General features: G+C 42.5%; 1 protein-coding gene across 1 annotated transcript in view; it reads left to right on the top strand.

Annotated features, from left to right (window-relative positions):
- Positions 1-19,584, top strand: part of dph1 (diphthamide biosynthesis 1) — a 67,721-nt gene that overhangs the window by 7,002 nt on the left and 41,135 nt on the right. The window contains exon 3 of the mRNA XM_086125896.1: positions 6,704-6,767. Coding sequence (XP_085982022.1) covers positions 6,704-6,767 — 64 coding nt within the window. The remainder of the gene's footprint in view (positions 1-6,703; positions 6,768-19,584) is intronic.

Here is a 19,584-nt window from a genome sequence, read left to right as displayed (position 1 = left end):
CGTGCAAATAGTGAAAACACTTTATTGAATCGTTGAAATAAAGCGTTTTTTTTCACCTTCTCTGTTGTTGGAATTGGTGTATGTGGCTAAAACGGGGCCCAGTGATGCACTCCGCCTGCTGGCATGAGTCGGCCTTCCACCACGATATAATACGCGCCTTTCGGTGCACAAGCCCGCACTGTCATAAAGCTGGAAGGCCATCTCTATTTTTCATTATACTGGAGCCGTATTTTATATGCTTGATTTTATTAGTAGTATATTTTTCTATTGATTCATATATGGTATGGTTCTTAATGATACTCTTCTGTGTTGGGTCAAATTTATAAAACATTTTTTGTGCCCCTTTACAGGGTCATATAAGTAAAACAAAGTTCCCTCGTAGTGGTTGCTCAATTGAGGTATTTTGTTGGACAATTGACTTAAACTGTGAATAAAACATTAAACACAGCTAACAAACCATAACCATGTTCAGTGGTACCATGACTTACAAGTTTATGTAGTTCCATAATCATGCCCATAACTCCAATTACTCTTATCAGAAATCAAGTTTCTACAAATACCATTGTTTGAGTCCCTGACAAAAGCGCCAACATTATTAAAAATGTGTTTTTACCAAAGGGGAAGTCCAAACTCATCTGCACACTGTTTCCTGCATAATATTGTGTTTGTGGAATAGGAATTAAGCAGCAAAATCCGCCCGTTTTTACCCATCTCAGGGGGTGGCCACTTAGCGACTTGCTGCCGACTGAAAATGATATCACAGTTGCTTGGGGTTCAGGTAACCTTCAATCATGGCTCAGCTTGCAAAAGTAACATGACCACACTCGGAAAACAGGTGCAAGCAGATGTCATTTTCACTCGACAGCAAGTGGCAAAATGGCCACCCCCTGAGATGGATAAAAACGGGAGGATTTTTCATCTTAGTTCATATTTCACAAATGCAATATTAAACAGAATGCCGTGTATAGACTAATGGGGGGCACAGAGAACATATTAGTTCAGAAAAAGTTGACTTCGCCTTTCAGAAAACCATCTCTGCATTGTACTGTATAAAACATATATCATAATTAGATTAGAATAATTTAAAATAACATGTTTTTCCTCAATTGCAGCTTTTTTTTCTCCACGTCACTTTGACCAAATTTCATCTGCCTTTTTCACCAAATGTTTTCACTCTTCTTTTAACCCTCTTGGATTAGTATAGTAATTATTATATTTTACACCATTGGCTGCTGTTATAGCCTTGGTTGACCTCTTATGCTTCAACCTAGTACCTATTGTAAAAGTACTCATTCTGCTTGGCCAAGTCGACAGCATGCACACGTCACTCATGTTTTTCTATGATTTTAAGAAGTTGAGGTCATCTGCGTCTTCTCATTACTTCCTCGGGACCTTTGATTTGGAGAATATAAATTGTTCAAAAATACTTGCAATCACAAAACAGAGAACAATCGACTGAGCGCTGCCTTGTAAATTGGAAAATATAAATTCGGGCACTTGCAAGTCAAGGTACCTCTGTTCGAGGATGTCAGGTTACAGTACAAACAAACAGCTAAACATGTCTCCGATGTGCTCACACATCTTTGATTCCGTGCAGTCCCAACGAGAAGTGTTATCTTTACTAAACATAACAGAGTACAAAGGTGCAAATCAAGATCTGCTATCTAATTGCCCAAAAGGAAAGGATACTCTGGCTTCTCTGGCCCCTGAAGCAGGATCATCTGTGACTGGCCACCAGAAAGCCTCTCTTTTTTGGAACTTTGATATTCACTTTGCAAACTCCACCACATGCGATAAGGATGTGTAAGTGGTCTTAAAGGCTCATCATTTATGTTCAGTTGGTCCTCCTTGAGAAGGACTACACTTGTCAGGCAGTATCTTCTATTGCGCCTGAAGTGTTGAGAAGTGCTGCTTGTCTTATCTGTCCCAAATGGTTTCAGCCAAATGCTGGACTTGCTACTTCTGCTTGTTTTGAAGTCTTTGACCCAGTTACAGATGGCATCAGTTGAGGGACTGACCTTTAGAGTGGGGTGTGTTACTGGCGAGAGTATTTGAGGATTGTCTCGGTTGGCGCACGTTGGAATCGGAGGCCGTGCTTTGATGAGAGCCACCGCCTCTGCCAATCGGTTTGGAGGGTCTCTTAAGGGTCATCGCTGAGGTTCCATCAAGGATCCACCCGGGTACACCAATTCCTTGTCCCACCCATGTGAGATTGCTTGAGGAATATTGAAAATCCTTCAGCGACCTTTATCGGACAGGAACTTTTCCACGGATGTGTTGTCGATCTTCAATCTTGAGCTAATTGAATGCAATGATCCAATTGGTTCCTCAGAATAGATCAGTTTGACTTGGCCTGTAAAAAGGCAGGTATTGATGAAGGGCATGGATGAAACTGGACACATTTAATGATTTGGTGACCTCTGTATGTACAGCTCTTACACTCCTATACGTGAGTCATGCTGTCCACCATTTGCTTTGTACAAGGCTACCCCTTGGATGATGTGAGGACGCTGTCCACGGGCCAAATTCAGTGCATAGGTGATAAGATGGACTGGCATCAAATATTTGAGCACGAGGCAAAGCACGAATTGTATGCCAAGTGATGCATCCATTGCTCACACTGCTTGCTCTTGTTTTACCATCAACAATCCAGAGACCGGCAGCTTGTAAAGCACCTTCAGGGAATAGTCTGACCTGGTATTTATGTTTCCTGGTGGTTGTACCTGACCAGAAGTGTGGCAATATGATCCTTGCCCTGAATTAGGAATTGTGAATGGTGTTCACTTTCTCTTATGCCATTCATGACTCTCCAGGGAGCATCATCATCAATGGAAGGATCGAAGGCTTTAAGATTGCTTTCTTTTGAGAGCCTTTCACGTTCTTGGAGGTGTACATTTGAACAGAATGAATGATGGTTCTTTTAGTACAGTAATTTCTGTGTGGGTAGTGATGCCAGCCTGTGCAGCCTTTAGCTCTCTTTGCAAGATTCTTCTGAAACAGGGGTGCTGTATGATTGACATTAGCAATGGCAGCTTCTTGAGATGGGAATGCATTCATAACATCTCTTTTGTTTGAGGCCTTTTCGTGTAGCAAGTTTGACTCTACACGACTTAACCTGCATAAGACAGACTTAAGCAGCACTACTGTTGCTGCAACTGGGGGGAGTGAATTTAAACTGTCATCTGGATCAAAGTCAAAGTTGGCACACCGCTTGACATCAAACTCAGCTTTCTTCTCTGACCGTCTTCGACAACAAATGACCCGTGAGGCGAAGTCACAGTTCCCAAAGACTTTTGGACCACTTTCTGGATATATGATGTCTCCAGATGGGTGTTTATCCTTGGACCACAGAAATCAGAGACAGCTGTGGTTTTCTCTCACTAGGAAATTGTGGCATATTTGCCCACTTTCTACTGTCTTGGGTACAACTTCCTTGTGAAGTATGTGAAATACACAAACAAGGTTGGTTTTGAAGTCAGGTCCAGTTAATAGGAGATCATTAAGTGATGCTGGTGTAAAACACCACATGGATGTTCCTCAGTTTCCTTGTAATGTAGACACCAAAGGACAGTAAGTAGCACGTTTCCGCGTTACATGTGAACGGGGGCGCTATTTAAGCATGATTACTTTGAAACCTCTTTTGCATAAAGTAAAAAAAAAATCTCTCTCATCACGAGCCTTCTTTCAAAATTGCATCTGTGAGAGGAACGACAACTCAAGGCCTGGACTTACTGCTTTATCTACTTTGGCTGCCTTCAATTCATTGAGGAAGCCACTCAGCTGTTGGAGCTTTAAATATTCTCTGCTGGATATTTTAGGGAAGCTATTAATTCGTTCAAACAAGGAGTCTTCCACCATTTCAGGTGCACCGCAGCAGGTTTCCAGTCTATCCCATATTCTTTTTAGTCCCCTGCCTGAGAAGTTGACATGAACAGTCCTGATGTGTTTGCCGTGCTCAGCTGACTCCTTCCCAAACCACACCATCAACAAATCCATCTCCTCACTGGACATCATGTTGAGGTCTTTAATGGCGTTCACAAAGGACTCTTTCCATGCCCTATAACTCCATGGCTGATCATTAAACTTTATTAGGCTTGTTGAGACTAGCTCTCGACGGGTTAAATATCTTGAAAAGTCAGCCACTTTGGCTTGGTCAGGGATAGGCGAATTCAGTGTATGGCTGGATGGCAGATGATAAGAGCTGTAGCTTGATTTGTAAGCTTGATGACTGCCTTGCATGTTGTTTGAATATGGGTGGGTGGCAGCAGGCTCGAGTGACTGCAGAAGTGTTTTGCTTTCACGTGGTGTGGAAACAAAGCCATCTCGAGGTTCACTGTGCCCTGTCTCGAGATGTCGGCGTTGACTGGAATATACACCTGGTGATTCATAACGCCGCGTTTCATTCCATATCAGTGGCTGTTGGGGGCGGTGTTTCAACCTGCTTGGCTACGTACAGTATTCTTTTGTGCGCTCCAATGTGTCGACTGGAGGTTCAAATAACTGCTGGAGGTTGAGATTGGTGCTGCTTCGAACACTGCCATCAATAGCAGCTTCCAGGACATCTGCTTCGGCCTGAGCCACTGCTGCTTCCTGCTGCAGTGGGAGCATATGCATCTTGGCTTCAAGTTGTGCTTTTTCTACCTTGAGCGCCATTTCTTTTTCTGCATAAGACAGACGTGCTTTTGCTGCCTCTGCTTTTGCACGGGCTTTGGCGGCTGCAGCCCCGGTGGAGCAAGCCTTTGACCTCGCTGAAGCATGTGAGGCAGAATATATTGTCCGGACTGAGCCTTTTTTGTTGTCCATTTGCTGTCCTCGTGTAAGCGTTTATCTTTTCTGCCTCAAAGTCGTCGTTATTGTGCTCCCCTCAGTAGATGCTGATATTTTGGATTTACCCCAGCACTAAAGCGCTGTGAACTTCTTTCTTGTCCACAGGTATATTGACTGTAAGGGGGTAAAACTGCAAACATATCAGCAGAAACGGTCTTTAAAATACAAAAATACAAGTATGCCCTGCAATGGCAGACACACACAAATAGACTTTTACTACATTGTCAATTGGGGTAATTTGTTGTATTTGTTCTATAAATCACTGAATGATTTAGGTCCTGGGCACATTAAAGAAATAATAATGGAGGATAAAGCCAATAGACTTCTGAGGTCCTCAGTCTTGAATAAATTAGTGGAGATCAGAATTCAAAGTAAACATGGTGAAGCAGTATGGCGCTGTTATGCTGCACGCAGGTGAAAATAAGCTACCAACAGAAATGATGTCAGTCCCAAGTGTGAATGCGTTTAAATAATATCAAAGTTGAAATAAATGTTAACAAATACTTATGAATAAAATGCCGAAAGCATTTTAAAAATCAAATTTCCAAATGCTTTTTCTTGCCATTGTCAAAAAGGAAGTTAAAAATCTGGGCTTTGCGACGTTCATTAATAATAATAATAATAATACATTTTATTTGTGGGCACCTTTCTAATCACTCAAGGACACCTTACAACAAGCAGTTAAAAACACAAATACAATGTTAAAAACAACATCAAATAAAATAAGACCTTCTTTTGTTAATCCTGTCGTAGCTTTAGTTTTATTGAACCTATCAGCCAGGACGAGAGTAATCCTTACTGCTTTCCAAGTTCATCAAAAAGTACAATTTCCATTTGTAACATTTGCCACTGTGTGTCCAGTCGGACTGCTGGGGCGACATCATACACAAAAAATGCCCCCCAAATGCAGGTCACACCAGTGGACTTTTAGTTGCTCCCTGTCGTGTGACTGTGGATTCACTTTTGAGGTTATTTAATTTTGGTCAAATTCAGTTTTCACAGTAATTATTTGAAGTTTGGTCATAGACATCATGTTTATTAAAAGCTTAGCCTGCTTTAAAGTATTTCTCCTCAAGGTGCCAACTGGCTTTTAGAAGTAGCGCCCCCTTTCATGCATCACCGCCCCTGCATTTACATGACAAAATGTTGCAGAATATTCACCCTGTCATCATTTGTTGTAATCCTTCCTTAAATTAGTATGCATGCGAAAAGGGCAGCACTTCGCCGCCTGCTGTCAGGGTGCAGCGGATGATGACGGCCAAGTTGGTTTGGCGCTTTATTAAAATCTGTCTCTTGACGCTAACATGAAACCAGGAAAAATTGTTTTTCATTATTGGTTCCTCTCATTCTGGCATGCTGTATCAGGAGATTGGATTGCCCTCATTTGTAAACATGTGAAAACATCAGTAGGACCATCAGTGGTTTGTCAATCAGTTCATCCATATTTTACGTTTGCTCTGGGCCTTGTTGGCTGAATCGGAGAAAAACAATGTGGCCTATATTTGCTGGTGAGTGAAAGACCAAGTCCAGCCCGGGGGATGTGAACAAAACGTGAGTGATTATGATTGGATGGATGCCTAAAAAGCATAGGTGGTGCTCCACACCATCAGGCACCGAGTGACGGGGGAGAAGCCTTGAGATGAAGCTAAGGCTGTTGGTTCACGCTATATTTCCAACGGCCCATCAGCCTGTAAAATAAACCAACATTGCAAGTGTGGCAGAAGGGAAACTGCCCTGAAATGTCATTATTCTTTGCCAGCAGTGCACACTGGCCTATGAATAGCTTTGCTGCCTGACGATTATTTGCTATCAGCCTGCCATCCCTCAAAACACAAGTACATCTTTTTTTTTTTCTGTTTGCCTCTTCTCGTTCCAGTGGCTCTGCAGCTTCCAGAGGGCCTGCAGTTATTTGCCTGTGTCATCGCAGACATCATTGAGAGGTATGCTGCAGCTGGGGAAATTTTGTATTTAGATGGCTTTTTGATAGCTGAGCCCCTGCCAGTCAGCAGAAAGAGCAAAAGCCAAGTTGCTGCCGTTCGAACTTGAACCGTGGCGGGCCGCTCGGCGCTCATTAGTCGAACGAGGGCATTATCGTGATTCTCTGCTTCTGACTCAATGCGGGCTTCTGTACAAAATGATTATGCCGGTCTGGGACGGTGTTCACATCCCACACTAATACTCGAGGAACAGAGAAGATATTTTTCTTGTTAATTACATCTTGTTTCAGTCTGTGCGCCCTTGTGTTGCACAGCAGCACTCCATCACTGGGACAGCACGAATTTTTAATTTTTTCCTTCCTTCAGTGCGAGTCGCCTCCATATTGATGTCCTATATGCATAACAGTTTGTCTTCTCTGTTACCCTGTGTTTTGGCCTACATTGTGCGAAATGAAAATGGCTGTCAAAAGAGGTACCCGTTCTGTAAAAGCACTCACCTGGGGCCCACGATGGAATATGCAGACAAAAACTGCTCAGTTGTCCTTTTTTCCTTGTCATCCCTGAGGTCTTCTGTCTGCCGACGCTTCCCAGGAAGGCGGCCTGCTCAGTGTCCCCTTTAAGAAAATGCATTCTGTCATGGAACACCCAGAGTGGGTTCCATTTATAGATGTGAAGTCAATACAAAACTGTTTATAAGATGGACCAGATAGGGGATATAATGGCCAGTGCTTTCATGGACTTTTAGGGCTCAGTGGATATTAGATCTCACGCAGCCAAGTTGGATAACAGCAATACCAAATCAGAATCGTTTGAATGCCAAATGCTTGGAAATTAGGTTTATCCCGTCAAAATTTTGACTTGCATCAAAAAGTTTGTTGGGTCGCAAGTTCCCGCGGTGGAATCTTGTCGGAGAAGATTGTTTGATTGTTGCGTTGGTCATTTACCCCAAGATGACAAGAACGCCAGGTGATCTCAGAGTGAGTCTAATTTTCTCGAACCTATGTTCATTTGTCGCAAACTAATTGGGTGGGCCAAGGGATTCCACCAGAAGCCGCCCGAAATGCTGCCGCTTGGCATGTTTCGACATTCCGTGATTGTCAACCTCTGACTGCTCCCGGATGGCAAGGTAGTGCCTGGACCACGGCAGGCTCTCTTTTGTCACCCATTTTATGCACTGGCGAGCTCTACTCTTATCAATGGGGCAGAGGTCCACAGCAGCCAGTTAAGATAAATAGGCCTAAGCTGCCCTGAGAGTAAGGAGCTTCTGTGGGATGGTCAGCTTATTCCTACTCAGGATAAATTGGCAGCTGCAATACATCTACACGATGAAACTATAAACTCTAAAATGTCAGGCCACAGACTCTGATTGACCATCGTTGGCCCAGACCCTGTCTTCCATTTGTTTCCACCTTGAGGCTAGGCTGAGATAACCGCACAGGCAAAACCCCCTGAGAAACCTAACAAAGTTTTCAGTGTGAAAGGGGTCCCACAAGGCATATTTCACCATCCTTTATTGGCAACCTATCAGCCTACTAATGGATGCTCAGGTAATGTGTAGACCAGGGGCATCAAACTCATTTTAGCTCATGGGCCACATGAAAGAAAATCTATTGCCAAGTGGGCAGGACCAGTAAAATCATGGTATACAACTTAAAAACAATCGGCGTCAATATTATGCAGATTTTTATTTCTGGGCCAGCCTGGTCTCTAGTCCAACCAAAGTAACTGTAAATAAATTGATTAAAAAAAAAAAACCTTTCTGTTCCCTTATACAGTATGTATCAATTTAGCATCTTTTCTTTAATTACATGCAATTAATGCCAATGTTTTATTACTTGCTTTCCATTTGTTCATAAAATACATATTTTGTATAGACCACACGATAAAATGAACAAAAAATAAATGAATACCGTATTTTCCGCACTAAAAGGCGCACCTAAAAGTCTTCCATTTTCTTAAAAGCTCACAGCGCGCCTGAAAATCCGACGCACCTTGTGTATGGTTATTACGGTAATAAGTCTACCCCATAATGGGTCCTTGCTAGAGACATGCTTACAACGCAGAGTTAACATTTAGGGCGATCGGATTACGCAGTTGAACACGGAAATAGAGCAGCGGCAAGAGAGTTCAATGTTAACGAGTCAATGTTATAACTTGCTGTTGGTTAAGTGAACTGTGTCGCTGCTTTATTAAATAAGTTTGACTGACATCTGATCGTTCAGTAGCAACGCCAGACAACAGCTAAGCTATCTTAGCTGTTGACGTCAGCTAAGCTATCTTAGCTGTTGTCGTTTGTTCAAAGCTTCTTTGATCTGTGGCGTGAATTGCGTTGGCGCTGATTGGTTGAACCACGTGCGTACGTGCTTGCGCTAATGCGCGCACAGCAGAGAGCAGCGGACGATGGACTGCTGAGGCGCGCTTCACTTGGCATTTCCTTGAGTGTAGCTCCATCTCGTGGATGCATTGTAGATTGTGTCTTAATAGTGCGGTGCGTCCAACATATGAAAAAAATTACAAAATAGGCCATTCATTGAAGGTGCGCCTCATAATCCAGTGCGCCTTTTAGTGTGGAAAATACGGTACAATGAAACAAATTATGCAGTGGCAGGAAAAAGCGCCAATCAAAATAGGTGATTGTACGTCTTTTCAAGGAACAGAGCAAAGACTTAAAATGAATACAGCAAGGGCTTCAAGTAAAATTGAGAAATACCCACCACTTCACCATGGTTTGGGCAGCACACATTTGCCATTATTATTATTATTATCAGTTTAAATTAATCTCTTGTTTTATTATTTATCATTTTATCTGTGGTTTTATTGTTCTTGTTCCTGATTGTAGAGTGTCCTTGAGTGCTTTGAAAGGCGCTTATAAATCAAAATGCATTATTACTTTTGTTTAATCATCTTGTTTGCTTACCGTTTCATTCAACTGTGATGACCGAGTCTGAACAGATGGTGGCACCCACATAATGATGTACATGACTGTCTTTAACAGAACAAAAATAAGAAAAGTCGCGGAAAATAATGTAGCGCTTTGTGCTGTAAAATCCATATATACAAGACTTGCTCCGCATGTCCGGTAGAGGCCCAGATTGCGACCCGCGCCTATTGGTAAGGCTTTTGCTTGACCTGAGTGGCGCCAAAGCTCGATGCTAATGCTAATGAAAGCTCGTGTATTGATCCACTTTCTATGACCTCAGCGAACTATATTACTTTGTCTTTCAAAGTCACTCCGTTCCACCTTGAAAAGCACCAGATCTGAGCTGTACAATAAAATAAACCTATTACAAAAAGCCACGTTAAGACGATTTGAAAGTTATTTCCCTCCAAACGGCATCCGTGTAGCTTAGAATAAATGGAAGCCAGAAGTTTGTAGGCTGCCACTGTGTACAATTAACATCGCCCATTTGATGCGGCTACTTATTCAGTCGGCCGTCCTCATTTTTAAACCGAGCCAAATTGTCTTGTACGTTTGACACCCTTGGCGTAGACCGAGGCAGCAATGTAACCTTTGGGCTTTGGCCCGGCAGGCAGTCGATCTTGTGTCACCCAGCTTATGAGCTGACAAGCTCGACTCTTACCTCTAATATCAACCGGGCAGAGGCCCACAGTAGCCAGTGTGGAAATAAAAAGGGCTAAGCCGTACCTCCGAGTAAGGAGCTTCTGTGGAATGGTCAGCTAATTCCTACTGAGAATAAGCTGGCAGCTGTAGTTGATACACTGACTTTGTAAAACACACAATAGATGTGAAGCTGAAACCACTCTATCTATTCTGCCACGAGATTTCATCTGATTTCTTGATAGTGCAAACCTCGCTGATGGAGTGCGAGTGTTGTTACACTTGCCATGTCACTTGTTTTGCTGTTGGTGGCTGATTTCTGTCTCTTGGCTTAAATTGGACAGACACGCGCATCGAATATTCACTGAACTCCCATGATCGATTGTAGTCTAAATAATTTTGTCAGAGTAAAGTGAATAGCAAAAGTTGATTTATTGCCACACCCTATATCTGATTTTCTCTTGCTTGTCATTCTTTCGTTTGTTGATCTTGACATTTTCAGCGAGTCACAGATGTATACAAAAAAGCTTTCCGGCTAAACGATAGCCTGTGCAGACAGGCAGTGATTCATGCGCTGTCACCGCACCATGTGTTTTATTGCTTTTGATGCTGACGGCTGTCTCGTTGTAGCTTTGAAAGATACCTCTATGAACATCCTTGTGCTGCTGCTCGGGTGACAGCGAGGCGAGCTGCAGTGAGCAAGCCGCATGAATGCAATGTCCAAACCCTGGGGACGACCATGGCATTTAATGGTGACCATTTTTTTTTTCCTGCCGTAAAATCCTTTGGATGCTACATCGATATCTGCCTGGAAGTTAATCCAAGGTTTGCTTCAAGCCAGACACATCACGCATCAACAAATTGAGCACACAATCCCAAAGGTTTTTAAAAAGTGAAAAGCGGTTGTGAGCAAGAGGAGGATTCTTTCCTTTGACAGATTGGCAGTTCCCCAACTTTTCATTTGTAAGAACTTATCCAAACATGTCCATTGATGTCACCAAAAACTATGAATTTCATGATAGTGAATGATAGATAATGGTCTAAACTAGATACAGGCATTTGATTGAATGACCATGGTTGACTATGGTGAATACTTATAATCACCCTTTTATGTTATCTTATTGGGTCTGGTGATTTTTTTTTTAAATCCGAATGTTCTGAACTCCAATGCCTACTTGTGCTTCACGATGACGTTAACTACGCAACTGCGCAAATGAGTTGATTGTGCGCTCATAGCCTCAAATATCGCTGGAAACTCGTAAATCGCCATCCTTGTTTGTTGCTTCATTTTGCCTGAGTTATTTTATCCATCCAGCCATCCATTATCCAAGATGCTTATCCGAGCCGCTAATCCTCACGAGTGTCACGGGCGTGCTGGAGCATACCATGCATGTCTTTGGGATGTGGGGAGGAAACCGTAGTACCCGGAGAAACCCCACGCAGGCAAGGGACCTGCTAACTCCCGTGTCGCCTCAATTGCTTCAGGCTGTGATTAATCAAGACTCAATCTCACACAATCAACACTTGGTGTTAATTGATTATGCTGCTCGTAACAGTAGATTCTGTTCAGGTGAACTGATTTCTCATTTACTACATTTTAGGATGAATCACCTTTCGAATTACAAATGGAATCACGCTTGCATCAATTAGTGGCTATCTCCCACACATTTGTCACCTATGTGATGTCAAAAAGCCACCAGTTCCTTTTTGTCCGCAAAAATAGTGTCAAAAAGGACCCACCATTTAAAAAAAAAAAAATCAAAATAGAAACAAGAGTAGGAAGAGGGAAAAAAAGGTTCTTGGAAAAAGATAGACATGTAACTAAGCCCACACCGACATGTCCTCCAGCGGTGCCTTTCAATCTTCTGCAACATTTCAGGCATTTGCAATTTGTAACCATCGCTAAGCTCCATTATAAATAGTGTTTAAAATGCTAAAGAGTCTGAGCTGATAGAGTCACACCAAATCTCCATAATAATTGTAAATAGTGGCCAAAAGCAACACGCATTGACCCGAGGCAAGATTTGCTACAGTTTTTGTATTTGACCGACAAGTCTTCGTCTTTTCATCATCTGCTCAGACTCAATCTTTCTCAACTGACACGCAAGTTGTTAAAATGCACACGTGCACACACCCTCTCCCGGCAGCTTTGTTACTGTATCCCGGTGGTCATGAACCCATTCTCACTCTGTACAGATATTGCCTTATGGGATGTGATACTTGAGTGTCAGTGACATACAAGTGCCAAGAAAAGCGGTCAAGTGCAAAATACTGCAGAAAGAAAAATGCAATTCCATGGAAAAGCTGGGCATCTTTTCACCCCTACACAAAAATAACCTTGACTCTTTTGTTGCTTGGACTTGGCCCAGACCTTGTTTTCCGTTTGTCATATCAGGTGCACTAACAAAACGGCTGACTCACCAAACTATGTTTTCAGAGCCTCAAATGTTCAGATGATTAGTGCGTGTCACCATTGAGGGTTAGGACAGGGCGATTCCTGAATTATTAGATGAAACCTTCAAGGTTTGAAGACAATGTAGCGAATGGGATGCTGCCTATTCATGACTAGAAAGCGATTTGGAAAAAATCAAAAACAATGTGTAAAAATGAGTCATACCATCAATGAGTCATACATCAATATCAGTTTTGAAAGGTTACCTGTGGTATACCACAAGGGTCAGTTATTGTTCCCAAACTGTTTGTATTAGACATGAATGAAATTTGCATGGTTACAAATATTTTTTCAAATCTGTCATTTTTGTAGCTCATACAAATCTGCTTTGGGTGACAATAAATGCAAATGAACTTTTGTGTAAAGTTGGACGAGAGTTAGAAAAATCTTAAAGTCATTGCTAGGTGTATATAAATTGTCTCCTAAGATTACTGAATCAGAAAGAATATGAGGGGCAACATTAATATTGAACAAGTTTTTGAAACAAGTTCCTTGGAGTTCTGCTAGGTGATAAATTAACATTTAGCAAATGAACGAACAACGTAGCAACTACATAAAAGGTAAAAATTCCAAAACAATGGCAATAGTATGTAAATTGAGATACCCTTGAATCATAAAGCCTTCGATATAATTTATTCGTCCTTGATTTTATTTCGCTATTTGTCCTATTGTGTAGAGTTCTATTCTGAATAAGACTTATAATCATGCTCATACAGATCCGCTCTTTCTAAAATCAAACATGATGAAGTTAAAAGACTTGCATGATTATGAAATTATGTATGCCAAGAATGTTTAGAGCAGAAACACAATCTCTTCCTCACTTCATATAAAAACTCTTTCTAATCCTGAAGTCTCATTATGCTTTAAGAGGTGCTTGTAAGTTTATCACACAAAAAACTGCAAAACTAATTAGAATGAGATGTGCTGCAAGTATTTGTTGAATCGCTTTTTAGTTTTTAAAGTCAGGAAGAATGATTTCAAAAACAATTGTGTCTATAACAATTTTTTCGCTTTTTTTGGGGGTATTTGACTACAATGTAAATTAGTAGTTTCAGAAATATTCCTTTTAGTAAGAGAAAAAGACAAAATTGGCCAGGCTTTAGCTTCCCCTTGTGCCATTCTGTCATTAATATTTTATTGTTGATTATAGTGTGAATATTGTGGAAATTACTATACGATGACAGAATAAACAATTTTAAAAAAAGTCATGTTTTTGAAGGTTTCAGCAATATGCTGACGTCTTGCGTTATGATGGCAGTTCAACCCAAGCTTTTGGGCTACTTTGGATGAAAGGTTTTCTAGTTTCCATGTTGTGACCTTTACAGCATTCACATTTTGAGTCGATTGTTGGAGTTCCGAAAAATCTATTTGTTGGAACGTCACATTTTTAAGAGAGCAGCGGCAAACATGAAAAGAATGTGTCAAAACGCGAAGCTGTCAGGACTGAACTGGCGAGCGAGGTGAACTACTGAGTGATATTTCTGAGCCCCCCCATTAGAAGGCTTCACGGCTCCTCCGACATACTCTACCTGTTCTTCTTTGTCTCTCTCCATCATGTACAAGTCTAGAGGGCTGTCAAACTTGGGCACTGGATGGCTCAAAGTAACAGACCTGTCAGAGGCAATGTGTTGGTAAATCAAGATACAGGCTGCCCACACAGCCACGAGGCATCTGTGGGTCCTTTGTCATCGTCGTTTCTCTCCATCAAAATAGGTCCATCTGTATTCTGGACAGCTGCTAGAATCCTTTCTGAGGGAGCGGCAGCCGTAGCATACAGCCTCCCAGGTTAAATGTCAAGACTGCCATTAGGAAGGCGTACTTGGAGCTTTCAACAAATGCCTTTCATATTGCCGAAGCAGCCCCTTTCATGCTGGGTGTCACCAGAAATCACAGAGGGAAAAAAATGGCCAAGTGTCAGGGTGGCAGGTATACACAATCAGCATTGTTGTCCATAATTTTAAGAATTTGGGTATGGTGGGGGGGTGATGTTGAAAGGTATCAAAAATGTCACTCGCTCACTTGTTGCCATGGTTGAGTTGCAGTTTTCCCACAAAGAAGACTGGATTCCGAACGCTCCCAATCAGGGTATGTCTGCCGACAATTTTCAGACTCACCCCTGGTGTGTTGTTACCACGGGTGATTCAACCGGATTTCGTTATGTGTGAAATGATTCAAGGACGGTTCGGTCTGAAAGTGACAATTTGATTTGGTTTGACTCGGTGGAATTACGATTTGATTCAAAACGCTATGGCTCGGTTTCAGAGGGAGTTTTTTTGCCATCGTTTTGCATACATTTGAATGAACTTGTCAGGGCTATAAATATGCCATTTCCTTCTCAGATATCTCTCTCCAATAAAATTCAATACATGTATTTTGAATTGGATTGTTTCAGTTCAATTTGTTAAACTTGCATCTTTTAAATCAAAAACAATTTTCCGATTTAAGTCAGGTTTTGTTACATTCCTAGTTGTTACTGCAAATCTGCCCAATTCCAAAAGTCATTGACAGAAAAAAAAAGATGTTTTGGTACGATGACAGAGCTAATAAATATCAGGGAAAAAAGTGTCAACTGTAACTAAGAACAAGTCTGTCGATTGTAATGAATTGATTGTTAATGAATCAACTCAAAGTAATTGAAGGAAAATGGAGTGCACTACCAGGGTCCAACCAGAGGAGGCGGTGTTGCCACCCTCATTGTGGCTTGAAAACCAATATGAGAGAGATTGATTCAATCACCATTAAAAGTGAGATCTAAATGACAGTTGATAATTCGATCACCCATGTTTCTGTTTCACTGACCAAAGAAATTTGCTCAAATGTCCATCCCTAAAAATACTTTGATATATTCCATGCTGTGACTGACTCACAGTCAGCCCAACCCCCAGGTTGTTCCTGTCAGCTGCTCAAATTGTCTCGAATAGGGTCCATGACCCTAATCAGGAGAAATGACAAAAGATTGCTGTACATTTGCCTCAATTTTCCCAAACCCAAGAGAGAATTACTTTCAAGGTGTTTAAATTCTATTCCTTCGGGACCTATTTGCTGTCTGGTCACGTAGTTTCACCCTCAAGTATTTTCGAGTGACATTTTCTTACTGGGGCGGCCCTTTGGTCGACTGGTTAGCGCGTCAGCCCCACTGTGCAGAGTTCGATTCCGGCTCCGGCCTTGCTGTGTGGAGTTTGCATGTTCTCCCCGTGCCAGCGTGGGTTTTCTCCGGGTGCTCCGGTTTCCTCCCACATTTCCAAAAATATGTGCGGCAGGTTAATGGAACACTCTAAATTGTCCCCGAGGTGTGAGTGGGAGCGTGGATGGTTGTTCGTCTGTGTGTGCCCTGTGATTGGCTGTCAACAAGTTCAGGGTGTCCCCTGCCTACTGCCTGAAGACAGCTGGGAAGGGGATCTAGCACGCCCCGTGACCGTTGTGAGGATAAAGCGGATCAGAAAATGGATGGATGGATTTTCTAATTGCCACATCCATGACTTTTTAAAAACTTGATGCTTTGTTAAACATCACCCCGAAAATTGCGTTTTCATTTGCCCTAACTCACCATGCCTACCTCCCAAAAATGACAGCATTTTTTTTTAAAAATAAGGTGAAATCGATGTTATAGTGTGGTAACAGGACAGCAGGGTGTAAAGTGAAAGAGCGACACCTCTATCCCACAGAGACTCATGTACAAAAACGCTCAAGATCTCGCTCAGTTCAAATCACATCTCATCTGGGAGGACATGATGTCCGAACAGACTTGAAAATCCAATTGTTTCTGACGCGCTAGAATACACTACCTTCTTGACAGCTCACACATGGAAATTACCTGAGCTGTCATGCTATAAAAGTAGATTCATTCCATACAGAGATACGCGTGGAGGGGGAGAAATCATACTTCCTGTTTAACATGGACAAAGACATATAGCAAAGCGTGATGATTGTGTTTGTTTCTTCTCATCGTGTTCCCCTTGGCTTCCAAATGAAAAGTGGCAATAGTAATGAGCGCACGCAGGTGTCGGCAGCAGTTCGGTTGCTTATTCCACTCGTGAAGATGACATCTGGGTTAGAAGATTGAATCCTCATTTATGAGGCAATCGTATAAACACATTTTCCTCTCTTCTCGATAAGTAGTGCTCAGTGCTGAAGGTTACACAGCGCTCTCTCTCCCTTTCCTACACCACCCACCGCTCGTCGTGGCCTTGATCGCTTCTGCTTATGTAGCGCTGTCCCACACGTCCTCGTGATTGTGGATAGATGAGAAACCATTTTCACGGGCTGTAAAATGGAGCGGAATTCAGCATATGCTTTGAAAACATCCTGTCACTGCAATTCTTCTGGCAAGTTTGGGGAGGACACAAAAAACACAACTCGCTATTTTTATTGTTCAGGAAAACCGAGAGCCGCAATTGATTGTTTCACACTGTACGCTTGCTATTGAGTGAAAAAGGGAGAGAGCCTGGCGGAGCATACCATTAGGCCGTAAATAAAGGACAACTTCATCAAGACACATTCAACGAGAGATGAAATGATGGACGGCAGCCCAGGGAAATTGTGACAAGCAGCATAAGAAGAGAACCCCCCCCAAAAAACCAAGCGGCAGAGGCCGAAATGATTTAAACTAGTCGAGTGACAGATGATGGGTATCGGCCTTGGGGATGAGCAAAAGAGGAATTAGATGGATGTGGCCTCATCAATTGCAACCAGAAAGAGCTTTCATAATCATTAGCGCTCCATGTCATCCTTCATGTCTCGAGGAGCGTGGCTTAAATGGCAGTGAAGCAGCCCGCTCGAAAAATAACATTGTCAGAGCATCAACGCAGAGATGCAAGGACATTATTTTCACGTGTTCACACAGTGCGTCTTCTCAATTGTTGCCATTGAGTGGCCAACAGTAGTTTTAGGATTGATCGTGATGAATTCCAAATCCAGTGGTGCGTTCAAAGTAATCCGTTCTGCAACTCAATTCATTTGGATATCAAATCAATTTTAACCCATTGGAATGCACAGTATTGAAATTTCCTTAATATGTTCGAGTATGAAAAACAAAACAAATCAGAAACAAGTTTCTTGTGTTCATGTATCTGGGAACTGTTGACCAATCATCACTCGAGTTATTCACGATACAAGTCATCAGTTCAGCAAACCTCAAAAGATCCTTGTTTTACAACAAGGGGTGTCAAACGCGGGCCACTTTAGAGTTAGGTCTTCCCCTCGCAGGGCTATTACGACGGTGAAATGAGGTCATGGTTCAAACCAGCGTGGGTTCTTTTCATGGCATGACATCACGAATGTTTTTTACCTTTTCCTTCCCTTTTGGTTCCTTTTCCAGATGATTTCATCTGGTCTTATCTTTCCCGGGTTCTTCCCTGAGCTTTCACAGTACCAAGCTGTGCTGGCAAAGTTCTAATAACGCTTGCTTTTTCGCTCCCTGGTTTTGTTCAGCACCCTTTCAGCATCTTTTGCTGCACAATTTGTGCTCCATGGTGGTCCAGTGCTTAGCGCATCGACTCCACAGTGCAGAGGTATCTGGTTCAATTCCGGCTCCGGCCTCCCTGTTTAGAGTTTGCGTGTTCTCCCCGGGCCTGTGTGGGTTTTCTCCGGGTACTCCGGTTTCCTCCCACATTCCAAAAACATGCATGGCAGACTGATTGAACACTCTTAATTGTCCCTAGGTGTGAGTGTGAGCGCGAATGGTTGTTTGTCTGTGTGTGCCCTGCGATTGGTTGGCAACCCGTTCAGGGTGTCCCCCGCGTACTGCACGAAGACAGCTGTGATAGGCTCCAGCACCCCCCGCGACCTTTGTGAAGATAAAGCGGATCAGAAAATGGATGGATGGATGTTGTTAAAAGCCTGTTGTACAAATGTCACGGCAGTTAGCGTACACTCACCAAAACGATCAGAAATTATCTTGTATTTTGGAGAGTGAAAGGATTATCACATGGTATTACCAAAAAAATATCTGTCTAAGCATTATTTGGCACTCGCTGCCTCGCGTTGCGTCCCTCTCTGCACATGCAACATTCCTGGCAGATGATCAGTGACTCCTGTGAGACATGTTTCACATTTTACATATCTAAATACCCTGCAAGACGGACGCCGTGACTCTCGGGGCGACGATAAAATCAAAGTGAATGTATCGCTTGACAAGGGGAAGCGCTTGAACGCTAATTTTCCATGTGTCGCTCGCAGGAAGCAGAGTGTAAATAGCAGCTTTGCTAGTTTAACAAATCCATCATTGTCATCCTCACCAAAATATCCCCTTTTTTTTTTTTGCTGTGACTGTTTAAGCTCCATCAGCATCTGTTCTCTCCCGAATGACGGCTCCCTTGTGCACCAAGTGCGGAAATCAAACTCAAACGCCCAATATCACCTCCCCCCCAATATCCCTCGATAGCGATAGTATCACAGTGCGGCACGACAGCACGATAACGGCAAAATGGGCTGAGATGTCGGTCTTAACAGCGCCATTCCGATGGCCGTGGAAATGTGTTGGCGAATTTCAAAGGAAGTCACGTCGTTATTTGTTTTAGTTATTGAGCGTCGTGTCAAGCAGATGGATGAGGTGAAAGTGAGCTTTTTTTACGGCCGTGTCATGCGCCGCGTGGATTAGCCCCCTTCATAAATGTGTCAGTCATGCCCAGAAGAATACGTTGATATCAAGTAAAGCTGTATGGACAAAATGTTTTCCTGTACAGTAGGGCTGAACGAGAATGGAAACAATCATGATCATAATTAATTATTTTGACATTGCAATCATGGTGAATGAACACTGTTATTCATTCATTCATTTCCAAATGTATTAATCGCACCACCAAAACTCA

This window comes from Hippocampus guttulatus, chromosome 12 (assembly GCF_054856545.1).
Source record: "Hippocampus guttulatus isolate MCC_2025c chromosome 12, RoL_Hgut_1.0, whole genome shotgun sequence".
Taxonomy (NCBI): Eukaryota; Metazoa; Chordata; class Actinopteri; order Syngnathiformes; family Syngnathidae; genus Hippocampus; species Hippocampus guttulatus.
The sequence above is the reverse complement of the archived record's forward strand: the minus strand, read 5'-3'. Positions and strand labels throughout refer to the sequence as shown.